Genomic DNA, 22220 nt, shown 5'->3' with positions numbered 1-22220 from the left:
TGTAGTATTTGCTACATAACTTGGAATTAATCACTCACACTTTTAGGATATCTGTTTGTCTATTTGAAGTTGTAACACTTATCCACATTTCAAGACACATCGCAAGTGTCAGCACTTAATGTTTTGTAATGCTTAGATGAAAGAAATCATAGAAAGTACAGAGCATTACGCCAATGTACACTACACTATGTGCTAATACAGAATACATACAGAAATATTTTGAAGAAGAGTGAGCACAGAAAATATTTACAATGGACTAACAGAAATGTAATGTTCCACAAGGTGATAAAATGGAGAAATACAGCATAACTCAGCCTTCAATAGATTGCTAAATCACACTTCCACCTGTAGGCTGTGGTGATTTACACTTGTCACATAGAGATGTAAAATAAAATAACCTGAACTATTGGCTGGAAAAGCATCAATAAAAGGTTTACTTCTACACTTCATGTGCCTCTCTGTAGAACTGTATTTTCTCCTTTTTGACATTACTATTCTACACAATTAAAGAAAAAATGTGTTACCGGAATTTTCCTTTTCCAGGGCCAACTATCACTAGACAGTTTGAACTACACGCATCTTCCTACTAATGCTGGAAGCAGATTACACTTTTTCATGAGATCATATCACTTCTGCTGGTGTGACAAAGGAAAAAATGCAAAGCTTTATGGGAACATTTAATTTTTATTACTAAATAGATTTAAGCTCTTACTTGTAACGCTTCTTTAACTGCTTTAATTTGGACTGATAAAGAAGCTATCATAAAGAGGCAGGATAATTTAGTCTCTGGTAGAATGGAAACAGGAAGAGGTGTCACTCATGAAGAGAACATGACTAATAATTTTCCATTCAAAAATTTAACATGGAATTCTAAAATAGACCTTCCTATTAAAATAAAATAAACAAAAAAAACTCCTGAAAATTTTTGAAATGAAAATTCAAAACAAACCATACAAATTTATTTTAGGATTGCTGCTTAGAGGAATTTTCTTCTGGAATCTAGGGATTTATATTCTATAGTGCCAGCTAATGCTATTACATGTTAATAGGTGATTAATTTCCAAATTAACTTTGGAGTGGCTGATAAACATCGAGCACAGAAAGCTATGCTGAGACAGCATTCTAAGTACTGCTTCAATGCAGTTTTCTGGATCTCAACCAGCTTGCCACCTCATTCAGGGACTCAGAGCATCTTTCCAATAATGCTTTTGCACAAATGTTCCTTTTAGTTCAACCATCCTGAACAGATGTTACTGTTTTTCCTTAGGAAAGTTTTTTCTTTCCTATAACATGTATGTGGATCTGATAAACTCCCAGCCAGCCCTGAACTTGTGTAGGATTTGCTGCTCACCTGGGTGAATATAAATCTATGGGGCCTGAAGGAATTCATCCCAGGGTACTCAGACAGCTGCTGATGTCCTCAGGAGACCTCTCAATTATTTTACAATGGTCTTTGGAATCTGGAGAGGTCCCAGTCAACTGAAAGCTGCATGGCAAACTTTGTTCCAATTTTCAAGAAGGGTATGAAAACAAACCCTTAGTTACAGACTGTCAGTCTCAAAGCAGTATCTGGTAAAGTTGTGGAGAAGATTATTCTGGGAGTTATTGTAAAACACCTAAAGGACAATGTTGTCATTGGTCATGGCCAGCATGGGTTCATAAGGGAAAGGTCCTGCTTAACAAACTTAATTTCATTTTACAACAAGGCTACCCATCTAGTTGACCACAGGAAGCCAGTTAATGTAATCTTTTTGGATTCCAGTAAAGTTTTCGATACTGTTTCTCACAGTATCTTTCTGGACAAAATGTCCAGTATACAGCTAGATAAATACATAATACAATGGGTGAACAATTGGCTGACAGGTCAGGCTCTAAGAATTACAGTAATAGCATAGTTATAGTTTGGGGCTGGAGGCCAGTCACTAGCAGGGTTCCCCAGGGCTCTATTTTTGGGCCAGATCTCTTTAATGTTTTCATAAATGACTTGGATGCAGGACTTGAAGGTATACTGAGTATGTTCACAGATTACACTAAATTGGGAGGAACTGTTGACTCTCTCGAGGGTAGAGAGGCCTTGCAGAGAGATCTTGACAAATTAGAGGCCTGGGCAATCACTAACAATATGAAGTTTAACAAGAGCAAGTGCCAGATTCTGTACCTGGGAAGTGGCAACCCTGAATAAAGGTACAGACAGGGGGATGAGAGGCTAAAGAGCAATTCCTGAATGGAAAAGAATCTGGGGATTTTGGTCAATGGCAAGTTCAATATGAATCAACAGTGTGCCGTGGCAGCCAGGAGGGCCAACCATATCCTGGGATGCATCAAGCACAGCCTTGCTAGCCCATCAAAGGAAGTGACTGTCCCACTCAGCTCTATGCTGGTACAGCCTCACCTTGAATATCATGTGTGGTCTTGGGTGCTACAAGATAAGAAGGACATAAAACCATTAGAGAAGACTCCAAAGGAGGGCTATGAAGACAGTGAAGGGTCTAGAGCTCAAGATGTATCATGAGTGGCTGAGGTCACTTCACTTGTTCAGCCTGGAGAAGAGGAGACTGAGGGTAGGCCTCGTGGCATCCTGCAGCTCCCTCACAATGGGAACAGAGGGACTGATCTCTTCTCTTGGTGACAGTGACAGAACCTGAGGGAATGGCACGGAGCTGTGACAGGGGATCTTCAGGCTGGATGTTAGGAAAAGGTTCGTCACCAAGAGAATGGAAGGGCGCTGGAACAGGCTCCCCAGGGAAGTGGTCACTGCACCAAGCCTGACAGAATTCAAGAATTGCTTGGACAACGCTCTCAGAGGTCTCCCCAGAGCCTTCTCTTCTTCAGACTGAACAACCCCAACTCCCTCAGCCTGTTTCCATACAAAAATGCTCCAGCCCTTTGATCATTTTTGTGACCCTCCTCTGGACTTGTTCTAATACTACCATGTTGCTCGTGCTGGGGGCCCCAGAACATTAGTGAGAAAATCTTTGAACGAACAAGAAAAAAATGCTTTTGTTGTGGCCAAGAAGAAAGCTCAGGCACCATTTTGCTGACTCAGCCATTTGAAAATGATTCCTACCAGTGACAGGGTACTCTTCCTATACATGCTTATTCTCTCTTTTTTTTTTTTTTTTTTGATAAAGTAAAAGTGATCTACCGATCTACTGGCTGAATGCTGACTCTGAGTCTTTAGGGCAAACTCTGCTGTGGCTGCACTACCCATATGGACTAGGTAATAATAACCAGTAAAATTATTTTAAATTCCAGGTATAATTTTGCATACAGAGAGATTAATGGCAACAGCTGCTGCAAAATAGACAGACAGTTCTCTGTTGATTCTCTTTATTTCTACGGGTTAAAGAAAAAAAAAAACAATGCAACTTTCCACCCACTTCCAATTTCAGCTCAGACATCTTGAAATGGACTCAATGGTGCTCTTAGCATGACAATCACACTAGGTTCCCTAGATGACAACAATCTCTTAAAACATTAAGATCAGAATAGCCTAAAGCAGCTCCTGATGATAGTAATAAGCCCACATAATTTGTCCTCTCTAAAAATGCTGTTGGCAGAAAGTGGGGTGGGAAGGGAAGACTGAAATAGTAGTTATTTGCTCTTCTTAGCAAGACGATTTTTTTTTCCTTGCAAGCTTTTCTATCGTAAAATTTCAAAAGTTAAATATACATTGTATTTTAATGGTTTTTGGTGTTTAGGTACTTAGGACAATGGATGTAGAAAAAGAAAATATTTTAGCAAAAGAGGTGAACTACTTCTTTTAATATTGTCCATTGGCTTGTTTCTATTATACTTATAGCCTTTCTCAAAATAGCCAAGCCCCCTTGTGAAAGTAACAAAAATCATTAAAAAACAGCATTTTCCTTTGAAATGCTCTGTGTTACTGAAGACACTAAAGCAATTGAAATACATTTTTGAATTTAGACTTTCTTTACTTTTCTTTATCAAAGTACTGTTGATATTTGATGAGAAAAAAAGGAGAGTTATGTGTGATGATCTGAACATCCATGATGTTTCAAATCAACCTCAGATATTAATCCAACAGCTCTTCTGCACCATTATTTGTCAGACTGAGAAAGGTTGCGAAAAGCAAAGGAAATATACTTTGGAGCACAAAATCACACACACAGATTTCTGTACGGGTCCTTTAAATAACCTCTTTTCAAATAAGTATCTGCCAATACCAGCACAGAGGATCTACATTATCACAGAGGCAAACTCCTCGTTGACCTTTTAAAAATAATTTCTGTTGCTCCTTACACTCTATTCACTCATGAGGTCCCAGACTCCCCAAATGCATCTTTATGGGATGGCAAGCATAAAGGGCACTAGAGGGAACTTTTTCTGACAAGCCTTTCTTGCCCTGATTGCTTTTGTCTCGTCTTCCCTTGATGCAGTTCTATAACTAAATATATAAAAACATAATATTACTGAATATTTTTCCTATGTTCATTATAACCATAGAATATCATACTTAGCGTGAACTACAGAAAAATCATTAATGAAACTAAGTGGACCATTTGAATTCCTTTAAAAACTCAGTAAAGTTATATCTTATGTTATTTAAAACATTTTATATTTACTTGTGATTCCCTACCCATTAATACATTTTAAATAAAACTAATCATTTTCCAGAGAGAAAATGTTAAGAATGGCTAGATTAAAGAAAAGGGAATATAAACATCACACAATTAGAGTTGACATACAAAATACCATTAAAGATAACTTGGAGATACAAAATATAGTTCTGATGGATTCTCTCAAGAGACTTTTTAAATAGCCCTTAGTCTAAATTTAAAGTATTTCTTTTTACTCCCCCAGAACTCACAGAACAAATTCCAGTCTAGTTTTCTGTATCATTTGAGTAATGCTCCAACAAAACATATAACGATAGGATTTAATAATCCTGGTATTCCCATTAAAGAGAGACGTCAGAAAAGGGTCAGAAAAAAATCCTAAAATCCAAAACAGACAGACAAAACTGGTTTCTTATTCTAAGAAAAGAAGCAAAAAGGTTATCATTCTGTTTCAGCCCTCTTCACACACACTTCAGTCTATAATACTCATTATAGAGTATTTTGGAATCCTTGGATTCCAAAATATAATTCTTTTGAGATTCCAAGGCAGTCAACATCCTCTCATAAAAAGCATATTAATTACTCAGATACAATTTATTAAGATAAAATCTTCGCTTTCTAAGAGAGTGAAGTGCAATTAAAACTGATTGTGAAAATAATTAGGTTCTTAAGGCACTTGTTTTCTTACTCTTAATTACTGTAGAAACAACTCAATTTAATAAGACTGTAAAATGCACTGATGGCATTACATGAAATCAATTAGGATTCACAAAGGATACTATTAAACTGTTAGTACAGTTTTCTTTTAAAGCTGCAACCTCTGAGGGCTGCATTCCCACAGCCCAGCAGAACAGATATTTGTTACCATTCAAAAGAAACAAGCCTCAGGTTCCAGACTGGAAAACTTAGCTGGCAGCAAATGCAGTTCTAATTGTACCATGCATCATCTAAAGTTAAGTGGCAGTAACACTAAACAAACACCTAGATAATGCATCATTTTTCCTCCTCTAAAACTTGGACTTTAAATAGTACTGATATTACACAAAGATGTTGACTATGTGATGGGCAGAGGGCATACTGCCTATTGTTTTTTATATTGCTTATCTAATATTGTAGTATTAGTTGTAAAGAACCGCTCTGTATCTCGCATATGTAGTTCTTGTTTATTATTCAGGAGGTTGCAGACTCCTACAGAAAACTGAAATATAGAATAAGTTCCCCATGATAATGGAAGAGTGTGATTAAAATAGTCTTACTGTAGAAAGAGTGTAATACAGCAGGAGCTATAACCAGAGGTAATACTAGAATACAGAGTAACACTTGTAGAAACTCCATAATGATCACTTCAGACTGGGAAGAAACTAGAAATCTAGTTTCTAGTTCTAGTTTCTGTACCTTAGGATCATCTAAATAAAATTAAATAAAAAAAATAAAATAAAATTCCAGAGTCAAACTCAGCAAATTCAGGAAATGTTCAAGTTCTGTTGAACTCAGTGACAGTTGATGTCTGTTTGATATAATAAGACCCCAGAAAATATCCTATCTCCCTTAAGGTAGCTTCAAATGGAACAACACATTCTGTGATAGTTCTACCAGCACCACCTTAACTCTTCTGAATGAATTTCAAAGGTAAAAATTCATAGCAGACAAACCCATCAAAGAACAACTGTAGACATTTCAATGGAGTGGAGATAGGCATAAATACACCAGAACACTAAGTCTGGGAGTGAGGAGGTCTTACCATTGTGGTATGAAAAGATATAACAACAGAAGTGGATACACATGAAATTTCATGCACTCCCATACAACTCTGACCAACTTTTCCAAATATAACTCTTAAATAGCACACAGTTTTGTGATGTTTTCTTCCACTTCATAAGCTTTGATATAATTATCAGGTGTTTATGTTGATGCTTGATTTCTCTTGTGATTTATCTTTTTGGATTCGCTCTCATATAAGCAACTTCTATATATTTCAGGTAACTAACGTTTGGGGAGATACATTTTATTTAATGGAAATAGATGCATAATTTTAACTTCACCTAATGGAATGAAACCCATAAAGTACACCATAAAGCCTTTTAAGGAAGTATAAGTTTATATTTTCTGTTATTTAATCAAAAGATAGGTTTAAAACAGCCTCATATAAAACATGCACTAACAAACACTGCATTGGCTTGTATGCAAGATTAGATTTCAAAATATCAAGGTTCTTCAAACCTGTTCTCTTTGTAGAAGCAACTTAGCTCACCTTTTAAAGCCATTCATTTCCACCTAGCTGCTGTTATTTCTAAACAGAAATCCCAACTCTATAAGCAAAAAAAACTGATTAAAAACTACTTGAACTCTTGTCAGCTCAAGGCCCACATTCATGATTGTATATGACAAAATAATCATTGTCATATCTTAAGACCAAAATCTGGTTGACAGTTCTGATTTTCCAATTAGCTGAAAAACTGCAGCACAGATCATCTTCCAGGAGGTATATTCACATTTACAGTTCCTCATAGGTGAAAAGACATGGCAATACATTCTAAAATACTAACTTGATAACCATTTTATTTTTAATGTATCCATCTCTGGTAAATGTCATTTAAAAAAAAATAGGGAAAAAAAGTAGCACACATTCATACAATCTTGCAAAAAAAATCTCATCCATTACATGTATAAGGAAAGTCTCGAGAAATGTGAAGACATAACTATGGATATTTTTCCAGATGAATACTTTTGAAAAAGAAAAGTTCAAAAGAATTCCAGCCTCTCTACTTGTACTATCTATTCATTAGCAAGAAAGAATGTAGCTTTTAACTGTGATGTGTTTAAAAATATACATATATATATCCTGAGAGAAATCAGTAGGAACCACAAAAAAAAGTCAATAGAGAAACTGTCACTTGTTTCTATACATTTGGTCACAGGATGGTTGAGATTGGGCAGGACCTCTGGAGGTCATCTCGTTCAAACCCCTACTCAAGCAGGGCCACTTAGAAAAGTTGCCAGCCAGGACCACGTCCAGGCAGCTTTTGAACATCTCCAAGGGTGGAGAATCCACAGCCTCTCTGAGCAACCCGTGCCAGTGCTCAGTCACCCTCAGAGTGAAAAAATGGTTCTTGATGTTCAGATAAAACTTGCTGTGTTTCTGTTTGTGCCCCAGTTTGCCTCTTGTCCACTAGGCAGCACTGAAAAGAGCTTGGCTCCTTTTTCTTTATACCCTACAGTCAGATGTTTATATACATTCAGAAGATCCCCCACCGAACCTTCTCTGCTTGAGGCTAAATGGTTACAACTTTGCTTGTACAAAATATGCTTCAGCCCCTTAACTGTCTTAGTGATCCTTCTTCACCAATGCTGAGCAGAGGGGAAGAATCACCTCCTTCCACCTGCTGGCAACACTCCTCCTAATGCAGCCCAGATACCACTAGACTCCTTTGTTACAAGGGTACATTGCTGGCTCATGACCGACTTGGTGTCCACCAGGACCCCCAGAGCCTTTTATGCAAAGCTGCTTTCCAGCTGGGTGGCTCTCAGCATGTACTGGTGCCAGGGGTTGTTTCTTCGCAGGTGCAGGATTTTGCAATTCCCCTGCTGAACTTCATGAGGTTCTTCTCATTCCATTTCTCCAGCCTGTCTAGGTCCCTCTGGGCGGCAGCACAACCCTCTGGCATATCAGACACTCCTCCCAGTTTTTTGCCATCTGGGAACTTGCCTTTCATGTGCCTGGAAATAGTTCCCAGGATTAGTTGCTCTATCACCCCCAGGGATTGACGTGAGGCTGACAAGATGGTACTTCCCTGGGTCTTCCTTCTTTCGCTTCTTGAAAATAGAGGTGATATTTGCTGTCTTCCAGTCCTCAAGCACCATTTCTGATCACCATGATTGTTCAAAGATTGTTGAGAGTGGCCTCAAAAAGACATCTGCCAGCTCCCTGAGCACTCACAGGTACTTCCTATTAGGGCCCACAGACTTACATATGCTTAGTTTACTCATGCCCTTTACTTCAAGAAGGCAAAAGCGAACAAAGAAAAGAGGTCACGCTTCATAGTGAGTTATGTAAGGTTAAAATAAGATACATCTTGAAGCCTGCACAACATTTACCACGAGAAGAGCCCAGGGGATGTGATGACATCTGATGTGTCAGCTGATGTGTCCTATGCTGTGTTATTTCAAGGAATTCCTCTGGATAACCACTTAGATACAAACATCTTGGTGCCTAAACACTGGATAGACAACTGGGACAAACTCATCTAAGAGTGCATGGGTATGTAAAACTAGTCTTTAAAAAAAATCACCCTCCCATCCCATAAGGTCTGGTATTGAGTTCTGTTACACTGTCACTATAGCATTGCATCATGATTTCCTACAAGAATATCTAAATCACTAGATGATTCCCTACTTCACATTTTGCTCTTCATTCAGAGAAGCCATGGCCCATGTTTTCTATGAAGGTATTAAGAACAGCATGCAAAGCTTGAGAGCTTTGAAATGTTTCTGTTTTATGAGAGTCCTGTATACAAAAAGTTGACTATAGATGTGAAACACAATTGATATCATCAAGAAAAACCATAAGCAAACCACCAAGTAGCAAGGAGTGGTATTGAGGCCTTAATCTTGCATATGATGTCCTGTTATTTGGCTTGGATATTACCTTTTTCAGATGATGGCCATCTTAATTTTTTCAAACTATATTCTAGTACTACAAGAGGATTCCTAGAAATCAGATTAAAGAACTACGTTAAAAGTTCATGGGAAGAAAATTAATGTAAAACATTAAAAGCCAGAGACAAGTTCTCTCAGGAGAATCATAAGAGAGCAAACTAGATTTATTTTTTTTTAAAATCATGCTTAACCTCAAGTAAACACTTCAGAAGGCTGACTTCTGTTGCTATTAACAAAAAATGAAGTTCAACTGAAAATTCATACATTTTTATTAGTTACACACAAGTATACTACAGACAACTTGTGAACCTTCCCATTCAAAATGCAAACGAGTAAATACATAGGTTCATTAGTGATAAAAAAATGTAGCATTACTTAATCTACTTCATTCTGCCTTTTCATTGAGGTATATGCACAAGACAGAAAATAAGTTAGCCATAAGTGCCATGCAGTATTAGAAAAGACTCAAATTCTGTGTTTTGCAATAGCCATGAATATCTAAATTTTTGTATTTTACTGGTTTACATATATATTGTATATATGCATACACTGTACAATCTTTTCTAACGGATAAAATACTAAGCATTTAAGGAAATACATATTTTTAAAGATGAGTGGCATCACCACGACACGTTGTTCTTACTCTTCTTTAATGTATTTATATGCTATTTTGATTTATTGGATTAGCTTCTTTCTTGATTATTTATATCACTGATCTAAAATAAGGTCCTGTCATCTGTTACCCAATGCCTGTGATACAGTTTGTCTCAATTACTTGAAATTGTTAAATATTTTAATGACAACTGTATGTTCAAATCTGACCTCTGTATGATTGTCTGCTGTGGCTCAGCTTATTCAGAATGACAACATGAACAGGAACAGCTTATATTACTAATTTTAGTAGTCCCAAACATCAAGTAGTGACATTAATCTAGTAAATTTAATATGACTAGTTCACCTGATCCAGTCCAAGCTAGCCAGGTCATACATGTAAGCAAACTGTTGATGACATCACACAACACGTAATTATGTTCAGCAATCTTTAATATTTGTGGCTATCTGTATGTTGCCCCTCCATAATCAAAGAGTACACAAACAAATACATATTTAGAAAGAGAAATCATGTATAAGTACACAAATACTAAGTTTCTGAGTTTTAATCATTCCAGGACAGAAACAGAAAAGAAGCCCTCTGTTTGGAATGGTATCCAGGAAGACTTCTGCTTTCATGTATGAATATAATTCTACACTTCTTCACTAAGTTTATTATGGCCCAATAAAAATCTTTGAGAAAAATATATTTTCCAACTTTTTGTTAAAATTGAAACAAATGTTGAAAATGACAATGAAGTGATATTTTTAGTATAGTTTTAAAGGATAAGCCTCTATACAAGGAGCTATTTAGGAGCAGGGATACAAAGTTGTGTTACAGAAACCTCTGGAATGAAACAAAATTGAGATTAAAAAAATAAAATATAGTCAATGCAAATAATGTTCATTCTTGAGATGCACTAGGTGCTCTTCTGTACATTAATTAGCCATTATGAAAAGGTTATGAAGAGTAAGGTGACAAATTTGTTTAGGTTAGTCAAGCCTGGGAAGAATTGAATAATTTCAGATGGAATGAATCATTCGGAATAGGATAGCAGAAAGGTTCAATATAGATGTGTAAACAATACCAGCCTCTACAAGGAAGTTTTAAAGTCATATAAACCACTAGATTCTGAACTAGCTGTAACCTTGAACAAATTACGTATTTAAAATCAATACCAACAGCTTGATGAAGATGTCAATACATACTAGCACCTGAAAGATTAACAGTACCAAAATAGGAATAAATATTATGTCCACCCTTCACTCAGTGGTACATGCTCTGCTCTTCATTGTCCTTATTCTGGCTTGGGTATCTCAACCCAGCCAGCAGCAAAAAGTAATTTCAGATATAAAATGACTAAAGCATGACATGATGTGAAAAACAATTTAGGCAAAAGCAAAATGGAAAAACATTCCATTATTCTACTGTAATTTTACCCAGCATGAAAAAAAGTAATGGTGACAAGTGTCTGTGGCTCCAAGGGGTCAGCACAGAATAAAAAGCAGGCGTGTCAACAAAGGCAGATCTGAACTACAGTTTCTTAGTGCCATCTTGTTTGAATAAGTCTATTTGGCTGTTGTTCCCCACTGGAACCAGAGAGAAAAGACCGTTCTGGTGGAATTGCTTTCCATACCTTGGAGTAAGTCCACACTGGAAATCTTACAGGTCAACAACCACAAAAATAGATCTACCCTCTCAGAATTAATAAAGGTATATGGTTCATAATAGAGCAAAAGACATGATTAGTAATTAACTAGCTTAGCTCAGGTATCAACCTCAGCCATGTTTAAAGTACTAAGCACTCATGGAAATTACTGAACTCTACCATTATTGATAATAAACAAAAGCATCTCATTCAGAGCTTTCAGAAACAAACAAAATACCCCCCCCCCCCCAAAAAAAAAATAGCATGTATAAGTTATGCTGTAGAGAACAGAAGATACATCCATCTTAGATGTAAGAAGAAAAAAAATTAAACTAAGGTCTAATTTTACTGGAATTGAAAAATAAGAAATCAAATATATAAAATGAAAACAAAACCGAGAAAACATACCTTACTAATAAGATAAAATACAGAAACTGGGAAATGGGTGTTGCAAGTATGGCATTTGGAGTAATTCCAAGAAATTTGTTTCTACCATACATTATGTCAAGTGAACAAATGGAGTCTCAAAGATACAGACTACATTTTAAACAGATAAAAATAATACTTAAAAAAAGAAGTGGACCTGTAAAATTCATTGCCACAAGGCACTGTTGTTCTTAAGCTGATACTCAGATACATAAATGATTGTCTCTTTTACAAAGGAAGAATGTGCAGATACGCCTGCTAAAATGATAATTCCAAGAGCTATTAATTCTTATCATTTGCAGGACATATAACGTTTAGTGGTGGGGAAAGAGCTCTACATTTTTTAAATTTGTCAGGGAATGTAGCATACAACAATCCAATTTGGAGTATTGGTGAAGATGCGATTTATGCTGTGTGTTAAAGAACATGAACATACTGAGCATTTCCTTTTCACAAGTTCCTTGCTTCCTTACTGTTTCCTCTCCTATGTACCTGTTTCAGGGATGTCTTAAAAATTGGTATCCTTTTATCTACCTGCTTAATCTCAGATTTCCTCTGATTTCTCACCACTTGTATTTTAGAACGTGTAAGAAAAGTGCATTTCTAACTCTGCTGTTTTCCAACCTAGTCTTCATCTTGCCACTTCCCTCTGCCTTGGCCAGCAAGAGTCATGACCATTTACCTCTCATGCCACTGATCCTCATCCAGAAAGAAAACAACTCATTGTCAGTTGACAATTTCTGACAGTTTATACAACACCATGTGTGGTCCAAATTCCATTCATAGTTGAAACACAGATGCACAGAAAAGACAAAAAGTGCTGCTGTCAAATTGGCACATGTGGTGGCAATTTCCAAAGAGACCAAAGATTTACCAGACAGACTGAATGGTCCTCTCAGTTTCTAGCATGACTGATAAGCTAGAGAGCAGAAGGCTTACACTGCCTGTAGAGGAGCCGATCAGAAACTGAACAAGAATGAAGTAATAATGCTTGCGATAGCACGAACAGTCTGTAAAAAAAATTCCACGGAGAACACCAGGGGAAGACAAAACAAGGCTATCACAGGAATAATAATGGAAACAAAAAATGACAACTAAGGTCAAATTCCTTTGTGCTAGCACTCTGCTAGTCCATCAGCTTTATTAATTTCCGTTCGGTTGTTTGTTTTAAAGGACATGAAGCCTGATAAGAAGTCTATTGAGGGGAAAGGAAAGACATTCATTTGTTGCAATAGGCCCTTGGTGAGAACAATAATCAGTTTGCTAGAGTTTGTTAATTTATCTGCAGACTAATAGGAAATAGATTTAAGGATGGACTTTCAGGGCACAGAGCATTAGCTTCTGTTGTTGAAACGGAGACTAAAACTCCCTAATTACTTCTGAAAATCTCACCTTTTAGAAAAAGAACAACACATTTGTCTTAATCTTCTAATGGAATAAGCACAAAAATTGACATTTTTGTTTTCTTTCACAAAAATCAGGCTTACTCCCTTAGTACCTGGCTCCTTCTGCCCCTCCTGTGGATGTAAAAAGAGTAAGACTTCTCAGGAGTGTTTCTTTGAAATGTCCATATTAAGCTCCAATTATGATTCATGTTGTTGCATGAAATTACTCTCCATTTAGAAGGCTGTGCTGTAAACTCTTTAATGATCTTTTCCCGTTGGGTTGCACTATAGCATGAAAACTGTTCTCATTTGCATGTCAAAGGAACACACAAAGTTTGAGTAAATACAAAGTAGTGAAATTTCATTTCATTCAAGACCAAAATATAAATCAAAAACAAGAAAAGCAAATAAGAATGGAAAAAGCAATGGTCTAAGCAGTAAGAAATGGTCTTTTTGATGTTCTACTTTCACTTTTCCTACTTAATTAACTTGCTCTAGGTATTTGAGGCTAAAGGCCTTTTTGAGAAACGTCAGAGCTGTCATCCTCTAATTGTCTACAACAAAATCATTAAAATTAGATTGCAGCTAACAACCAAACCCACTAAGCTGTAAGCCTAAAAAACATCAGCAAACCACTTGCTGGACAGAAAACTTTTAAAAATAATGATTTAAGAACACTTTTCTCTTACAGGTTATTTCTGTTTGTCTGTGTGGACACAGCAGATCTCCAGATCATCTCCTGCTTTTCTGGGAGTAATAAAGGTTCTAGTCTAGATGTATCTATTTAAGTGACAGAAGCACTGAGTTTTACTCACGCCAGTATGAAAAGTTTTAAGAAACGTGTTTCTGAAGTCACAAGGCTCCATAGATCTTTTTAATAAGAGACTGATGCTACCCCTTCCAGAAATAACTCAGGAACACTTTCTTCTTCCTTTTTTTTTTTTTTTTTCCCAAATCATAAAGAGTTTCCTCAAAAAAATAAAATATGATCATAAAGGTAGAAATGATCAATCATGACACAGTCTGGGTAGCACTGCTTTTTCAGCTCATCCTACCAGCCTTTTGAAAGCGTTGCATATCCAAAACTACCCTGTCATAAGCTAAACTGAAAACATTTAGTGCCCTCAGTTGACTTCTTATCTTGGATCCATGTACTGCTGTCAGTACTGTACAAAAATTGCAGTCAGCTGAGTGGAGAACAAAATAAGGTGAAAACTAGGATGTAACCAGAATAGATGACTTTCAAGATCTATTTATAGGAGTTTCAGGTGGCATTTATGTCTTTTTATATTTTTTCCTATACGCAGCTGAAACATCATTTTTATGGGCATTAGGAAGAAAAAGATAATAGAACAAAACAATAGATCAGTTAAGCGATGTCATTGCTGATAAACTTGAAATTATATTCTGAACATCAATGTTTGTTTCAGAGCGTAGGTAGTTAGTAGACTGTCTTTCTGTATTGGGTTTACCTGGCAAGGTTTTGGTAGCGGGGGCTGCCTCTGTGAGAAGAGCCCAGCAGCTGCCGCCCGCCCGTGGGGGACCCGTGCTGGAGCAGTTTGCTCCTGGGGGATGGATGGACCCCGTGGTACGGAGCCGTGTGGGAGCAGTGCTGGAAGAGCTGCTGCCTGTGGGCAGCCCCCGCAGGCTCAGTTCGGGCAGGACGGCATCCCGTGGGAGGGACCCCGCGTGGAGCAGGGGCAGGGAGGGACCGTGAGGGAGCGGCGGAGACGAAGCGTCAGGGACTGACCAAAGCCTCTGTTTCCCTGTGCCACTTGGGGGGAAGACAGAGGAGTGTGGTTCAGGGGGATGGTGGTTTTAGTTTGTTCTGTTGTCATTTTTTGTTTTGTTTCTCACTTCTCTAGCTTGGTAGTAATAGGTAATAACTTTTTCTAATGTCTCTATGCTGAGTCTGTTTTGCCCATGACGATAACTGTTGAGTGATCTCCCTTCCTTATCTCAACCCTTAAGCCCTTTCCATCATATTTTCTCCCCTTTTTTATTTGAGGAGGGGGAGTGAGAGAGCAGTTATGTTGGAGTTCAGCTGCCCAGCTGGGTAAAACAACCACACTTTCAAATAGGTAACCTATCATAAAGCAATACTTTTCCCCCAAATACATATATGTATATATATTTAGTTTTACTCTTCAATATAGAAAAGTTAAGGGGTGGCATTTAAAGTAAAACATGTAGCAACAAATACGTCAGACTACGTTCAGAGCACCTAAACCTTGCCAGAGTAGGTGAACATCCTTTTGATAGTGCATTATTTTGTTTAAAATAATAGTAACAGAAAAAAAGACAAAAAGTACTTTAACCCTTTATCTAAAAACAGCTACTAGGAAACTTTAAAAATATACATATTTAAACACAAAAGCTGTAACATTTTCGCATCACAAGAAGCTAATAAGTCTCTTCAAAATTTGCCAACATTACTCTGCTGGAGAGCAGCTTTGGAGAAGCATAGAGGGCTATACAGAAGAAGCAAGGCAAATTAATTTAATGAAAATGAATGGCTTTTTTTCTACCTTTTGTCCGAAGAGAAGGAGATTAGGATCTCAGATCAAATTCTGACTTTTCAGAGGAGTTCTGGATTAAATGTTTTAAAACGAACAAAAAATGTTTCTCCTCCTATTCAAAAGGATAGTCAACAGGACTACATCAGCTCTTCAAACATGCTGATATAAAATTGCTTACTCCTTAATACAATCTTGGATGCATTATCTAAGACTGCAAAGACTCACTTTCATTCAACATGAATAGTTCTACTAACTGAATAAAACAACAAGTCCTCATAGAATGAAAAACAAGTGATCTCAAAGACAGTATGTCACGAACACCTAAACTGAAATTTACTTTTAAAAACTATGAACAGAATCAATATATGTGTACTATTAACTTCTCTCACAGAAGAAAACAATTGCCCTGTAATTGCAATGTTTTCCATCAGTCTTTGTAATTTTGAATTAGCATCTGTTGTTAATCTGCTATAAATAACAAGCTTTGGCATGACATATTGGTTGTAAAAAGCAGACACTCTGACATCTACTTTCTTGATACTGGCAAGATTGTTTCAAAAACGATCAAAAAAATCCAATATGAAGAAAAAATAAGAGTGATCATACTGTGGTTTCTTTGTTAGAATATATATATATATATATACACACATATATATGTGTGTATATATATATATATATATGTATGTATTTACATGGGAAACTGACACTTGACCAATATCATCTTTATCTGAGGTCTTACATTTACATTGATTTCTTGTTCACATCCACACTAATACAGCTCTATAAACAGGACAACAACTGCAAATACAAATGTATAAACAAGGTTCCCCTAGTCACTTACATTTTTAATTTGGTTGTTTCACTTTACTCAACTAAAGGATGTCTGCACAAAGAAAAATAATAGCTGTTCATGCATGCCCATGGAATTACGTTGATTATAGGAATGCAGACCAACCTTCAAAATAATAAAAGAATGGAAAGCAAGAGACTGGCTTGAAGAACCTAGAAGAAGTGTATGTTATTCTCCAAAGTAAAATGTATTGTGAATTCATTCCTTCTCAAGTTTAGCAATCCAAGCTTAAATGAGCAAACGATAAGCTCTTCAAAGACAACTCCCCAGAAGGTCTAGCTACTGAAGTCAACTATGAGCCCTCAGTATAACTTAACACACTTCACACTGGCTGCTGCTGCATGACAGCACTTCTTACCCAGACTGCAATTCAACTATAACAGAAGTGTGATTTCTTCTACAAGTGGCATAAAGCAGAGTCATATTAGGGCAGGTACAGTATACAGCTCTCTGGTGGAACGGTCAACCTCTTTCTGTGCATTTAATAAAATTATATTTACAAACATTATGTACAGATAAAGTTTGCATTCCAGCAATAGTATTTTTATAGAAAGCCATCACTGATGAGGAAAGCTTTGCTATTCATGAAGATAAAAACTAAGTTATGAGCTTTTTTTACATTATATTATGCCTTATTACATAGGAAACAGGTGGGCATCCTACTTTTGTGATGTTTATGCCTTTTGCTTATTTGGCAATTTGTATTCTATATTGTCCAGCTAGTATGTAAAATCAAGATGTTTGTACAACTGGATGCATTAGAGATTTAACACCATTCTTAGCAAACTATGGGTGTTGGTATCTCAGATTTATCAAACCAGTTGTCTAAAAGCTCAGCTCCTTGCCACTCCTCTCTAATACTCTACAACTTAAACTAATAACAGAAATGGAAAGATAATGTTATGTATAAATAAAAAAAATAAAAAATTGAATATTCACTGCCCATACCCTGCAGTGAGGAAAAAAATTACTTTTTGTATTGCGACTGACATGTGCATCCTCTCTCATCTCAGGAGCCAAAGAAAGCATCTTGAACAGTAAAAGCTGGTAATATTTGGCATACAGCCTGATGCTCCGTTGACCTTGAGTATGGGAACTGGGGGGAGATGCAAATGTTTGAAAAAAGTGCCTGTTACACAGTGCTGGGTTGGAGACCTAAACAATTCTCAGATAATGTATGCAATTATCACCACAAAATACGCTCTACTTAAGAAAGATCTACACCCTTTTTTAGATTAACATTAGTTAGTGAAATTTAAGCACATTTGTTAGATTCCCAAGAAATAAATTATTTTAAGAAAGTTTTTATATTTATATGATCATTCACATAAGAGTGCTTACAAAAGGAAGAAGTAACATAATAGTACCATAACACATTTCTCTATATAGTAAATTTATAATAGTTGCTTCCTTCATTGTATCTTTCTCTCTTGAGAACATTTTAGTTCAACTGTTATATTTATTTTTGTTAATACAAGCAATACAGATTGCTTTCTCTTTAAATTACCCCCACTTTAAAATATAGTTATTTCTTAGAAAGCTAACACTTCTAAAGAGAAGAGACCTGTTTACAAGTCATTCTGGCTTTTGCCAGCTGATCAGTTTATGTACCTTTAGTGTGTCTTGGCAGTATCACCAACAAACAAACAAACAAAAAATAATAAAAAAGAGTGGTGAGTGAAAAGTGAAATGACCATCAAACACTCACGAACTCAGCTATTAAAGGAGTTAGAATGCTATTTGTTATAGTTCGATGTTATAAAACAGAACAGTAAGGCAAAGGGTAAATACACAGCAATCAGCTGCAAATCTATTTAAACAAAACAAAACACAAGCTGGCAGATGTTGCCTTAATGACTAAAGTACTTGCTTTGGCTGAACTATTGCCAACAGGCAAAGTGCAATATTACTGCTGCTTGCCTGCCTGTTGTTTTACTAATCTGCTTCATGGGAAGGAGTGTTCACATTTTTTACACTGACACACATTTTTTATATTAATGGCTGGTTAGAGAAAAAGCAGATCAAAACAACGTGAACAACTCATTTTTTTTTCTTTTTAGAAGAAAATATGCACAAAAATAATTAGCCCATTTGAATTGAGAATACAGGGAGATGAAATAAAACTCTTTAATGGTATATTTCCTCTTAGCACTCAAGACACATATAAGCTGCGATAGAACTAGTTCTAAAAACACTGGAGAAATGGCCAAGACCATTTGGAATTTATTTCTACATCACTATCAGGTCACTGAATCACCAGAGCATTACTTGTTCATGGCCTAGATGAAAGTAACAGTCATGGATATATCTGAAATCATTGCCTAGCTCAGTGGAGAACCAGCTTTTCTTGTAGCCTGCAATAGATAGTTCACATGCCTCCTTTCTACTCAGAGTAAATATACTCTTACAGTTCAAAGAAAAACAAACAAACAAACAAAAACCAAACAAAACCATCAAGATAGAATTTGTTTTGCTCCGTGCAACAACTTGAGAGCTTAAGTGTAAAGGGCAGGGAAAAACAAACAAGACCAAAAAAGGCACCACAAAAACAAACAAAAGAACAGGACAACATAACAAAATATAATCTTTAAAATAGCACTTAAGTCATCCAAAGGCCCACAGACTCCACCTTCTCTTTGCAGAGTTGCTCAACAAAAGAAATCTCTAGGATGTTCTTTCAAGACCTCTCTCCATAAGTTCTGCATGAGCAAAAGGCTTGGCTACTGCTTGGAACGAATACTTTCCAAAGAACTACAGGTGAAGAAGAGTTCACAAGTTCAAGCTTTTTGGTAACCTTCATTAAACTCATAGATTAGCTTGGGTTGGAAGAGACCTTAAAGACCACCTAGTTCCAACCCCCCTTACATGGGCAGGGATGCCACCCACCAAATCAGGTTGCTCAAAGCCCCTTGAACTCTGGCCTTAAACACTTCCAGGGTAGGGTGTAAGTACACATTTATCTGTTTTTCACAAGAGACAGACTTGATACACGATCATGTTTGACAACATGATACAGCCCTCAGAGAAGCTTATCAACTACTGTTTGCAACATAATTATTTTTCAAATTCCCAAATCATGGGAAGTCTTGCAAAAATTATATACAAAATATTAAAGTATTAGAAAGGTAGCAGCAAAGCCTTACAGGCAAATAGTATGAAAATGTAGTTTTACAGTTACCTGCACAAGCTTAATCTTATCCTCTTGTCCTTCTAAAGAGGAAATATCAACTCAGTCACCTAAGCATCTTTTTTTTTTTTTTTTTGGACATAAAGCATTTACTATAGTAACTCATCAGACACATGAACTGCAAACAATTCTGCAGGTTTTATAGAAGCCTGCAAGAACTCTCTTGAAGAATTGTAATCTCTGTTAGCCTAGTACTCAGCTGATTACATGCAACAATGGCAATTAGCACATTAGACAGCATTAGACACACCTGCATCTCTGCTTGAACCATTAACATACTTAAAGAGGCACTCTTGGCTATAATTGATACCTGAGTATCTACAGCAGCCACAGGTAGCACTGGACTTCAGGATTACAAAGCTATCTTACCAAATGGTGGCTGTAGTTCTATATACAACCAAAAGCAAGTTCTGTGAGTTCTTCAATCTAAGCATTTTTACCTGCTTACATTGCCTACTCATGGGGAATAGTTTTGCACATTAGACATGCAACACTTCTTATCCAGGAAACCCTCCAGCCAGTTTCTCAGATTGCAGATAGTAAAACTACTACCAATAAGGCTAAAATGGCTACTGCTATGTAACAGCAGAAACGCAAGCAAATATTCATTGAATGTTTTCACTAATTTCCTGGTTTAGTTATTGTTCTTTATTAAATAATAAAAAAAAAGACCTTCCAAATTATTATTATTATATGGATTTCTCTTAGTGGACGTCAGTAGCATCTTTTATTTAAACAGGTTCTTAAGTCAGTGGCAAGTCTGATTCAGGGAAAATGCTGTCAAAATGACTCATTCATATGAATGTTTACTTCATAAAAATTAAACAGAGCAGGAATAAATTTTAGTAGTCATCACTGGTTTAACTAACTTCCATTATGCAAGATCTTCTAAATTTATTTTATATTTAACTAAACAAACTTTTCTGACCTTGTTCATAGGCTTTAATTAAAAACATGTTAAAACTAATTCAGTTCTAGTTTCAGTTATAGGCTATAAAACTTAATCCAAGATACTAAACTGATTAAAACAACTTTGATTTAATTTTTATGTGTATCTCATCTAGTGTACGATGATATAAAACTCTTTTACTACTACAAAGAAAGTCATTTTTATTCTGCAAAGTGTTCTGATTTTATAGATTGCATATTGGATGATTCACAATTTGGAGACAAGCTGCAAAAATTGCTTTTAGTAAGGAATTGGTATCTAAACCAAACACTGCAAGACTGTGAAATGCAATCAAGAATGTGATCAAGGATCTAATAAAAACTTTCTTGACCATAGATTTGCTTCAAAGCTACAGGATAACATTTCTACCTCAAGACTGCTTCCTATCATTTTCAGTCTGTCATTTTCATATTCAGTTTATGACTCCAGCAAAATCACTATAGTGATTGTGAAGGTAGAATATCAAATATGATACACTTCATTTTAAATAGTTAAAATATATCACCTATCAACTAAAGTTAGGTGGCAACTGCTTACAGCTGAGGGAAATTGGCAGAAGGCAAAATGTTACATGAGCAACTTAAATGGCATTCCAAAGACACAGATCCACAAAATATGAGAGAAGATTCGTCATCTTGCTTTACCGTTTTCATTATAACCATCTCATTTTCAATTTTTTTATCCTCTGTGATCTCCAACCAAAGCTGGACAATGAAGTTTAACAACAAACATAACAGTAGAATTTATATCCTACCTCTTATTAATGGTAGCCCATGTTGTATTAATGTTATCTGTCATCAGTTCTACTTTGCTGGTGTCATCTGCTGAATAATCGCGCAGCAGCTTCAGTGCCATGTCATTCACCACATCTACATTTATTTGCCATTGTCGTATTTCTTTTGAAAATTGCTGAAGTGAAAAGGAAAAAAAATAAAGAATAAATATCAGTTTGTCATAAAATGATTACACACATACTATGATTATTAGAAAACGAGATGGACAAGTTATACCATCAATATGAAAAAAGAACAGAGGAAGGACTTCCTCACATTTACTGGTAACTACGGTCAGAGTCTTTCTAAATGTTTGAATTTTTTATAGGTATAAGACTGTAAGACTACTGCTAATCTCTGAAGAGATTAAGCATCTGAATCCTAAATGCCAAATAAAACATGGCAGCTCAGGTTGATAAATAGCGAATGTTGATTGTTCTTTTCTGGGACATAAATAGATGGATGCATTATTATATCTTCTATTTTTGATGTTGAATTATACCAAGATAGAAGATACAATGAAATAGTATGTTCTATCTAATTTTCTTTTTTATAATGTGAAATTATACTAATGCCTGGGATTTCACTTTTTTATTTTTCTTAATTCTTTTACCAAATTGTTTATGTAATTAGTGCCACCTACTGGAACAGCACT

General features: G+C 36.2%; 1 protein-coding gene across 22 annotated transcripts in view; it reads right to left on the bottom strand.

Annotated features, from left to right (window-relative positions):
• DMD (dystrophin) overlaps window positions 1–22220 on the bottom strand; it is a 1239454-nt gene that overhangs the window by 251173 nt on the left and 966061 nt on the right. For all 22 annotated transcript variants that reach the window (XM_066990426.1, XM_066990443.1, XM_066990448.1 and 19 more), the window contains one exon: window positions 21547–21701. In XM_066990426.1, coding sequence (XP_066846527.1) covers window positions 21547–21701 — 155 coding nt within the window. The remainder of the gene's footprint in view (window positions 1–21546; window positions 21702–22220) is intronic.

Source organism: Anser cygnoides, chromosome 1, assembly GCF_040182565.1.
Source record: "Anser cygnoides isolate HZ-2024a breed goose chromosome 1, Taihu_goose_T2T_genome, whole genome shotgun sequence".
Lineage (NCBI taxonomy): Eukaryota > Metazoa > Chordata > Aves > Anseriformes > Anatidae > Anser > Anser cygnoides.
The sequence above is the reverse complement of the archived record's forward strand: the minus strand, read 5'-3'. Positions and strand labels throughout refer to the sequence as shown.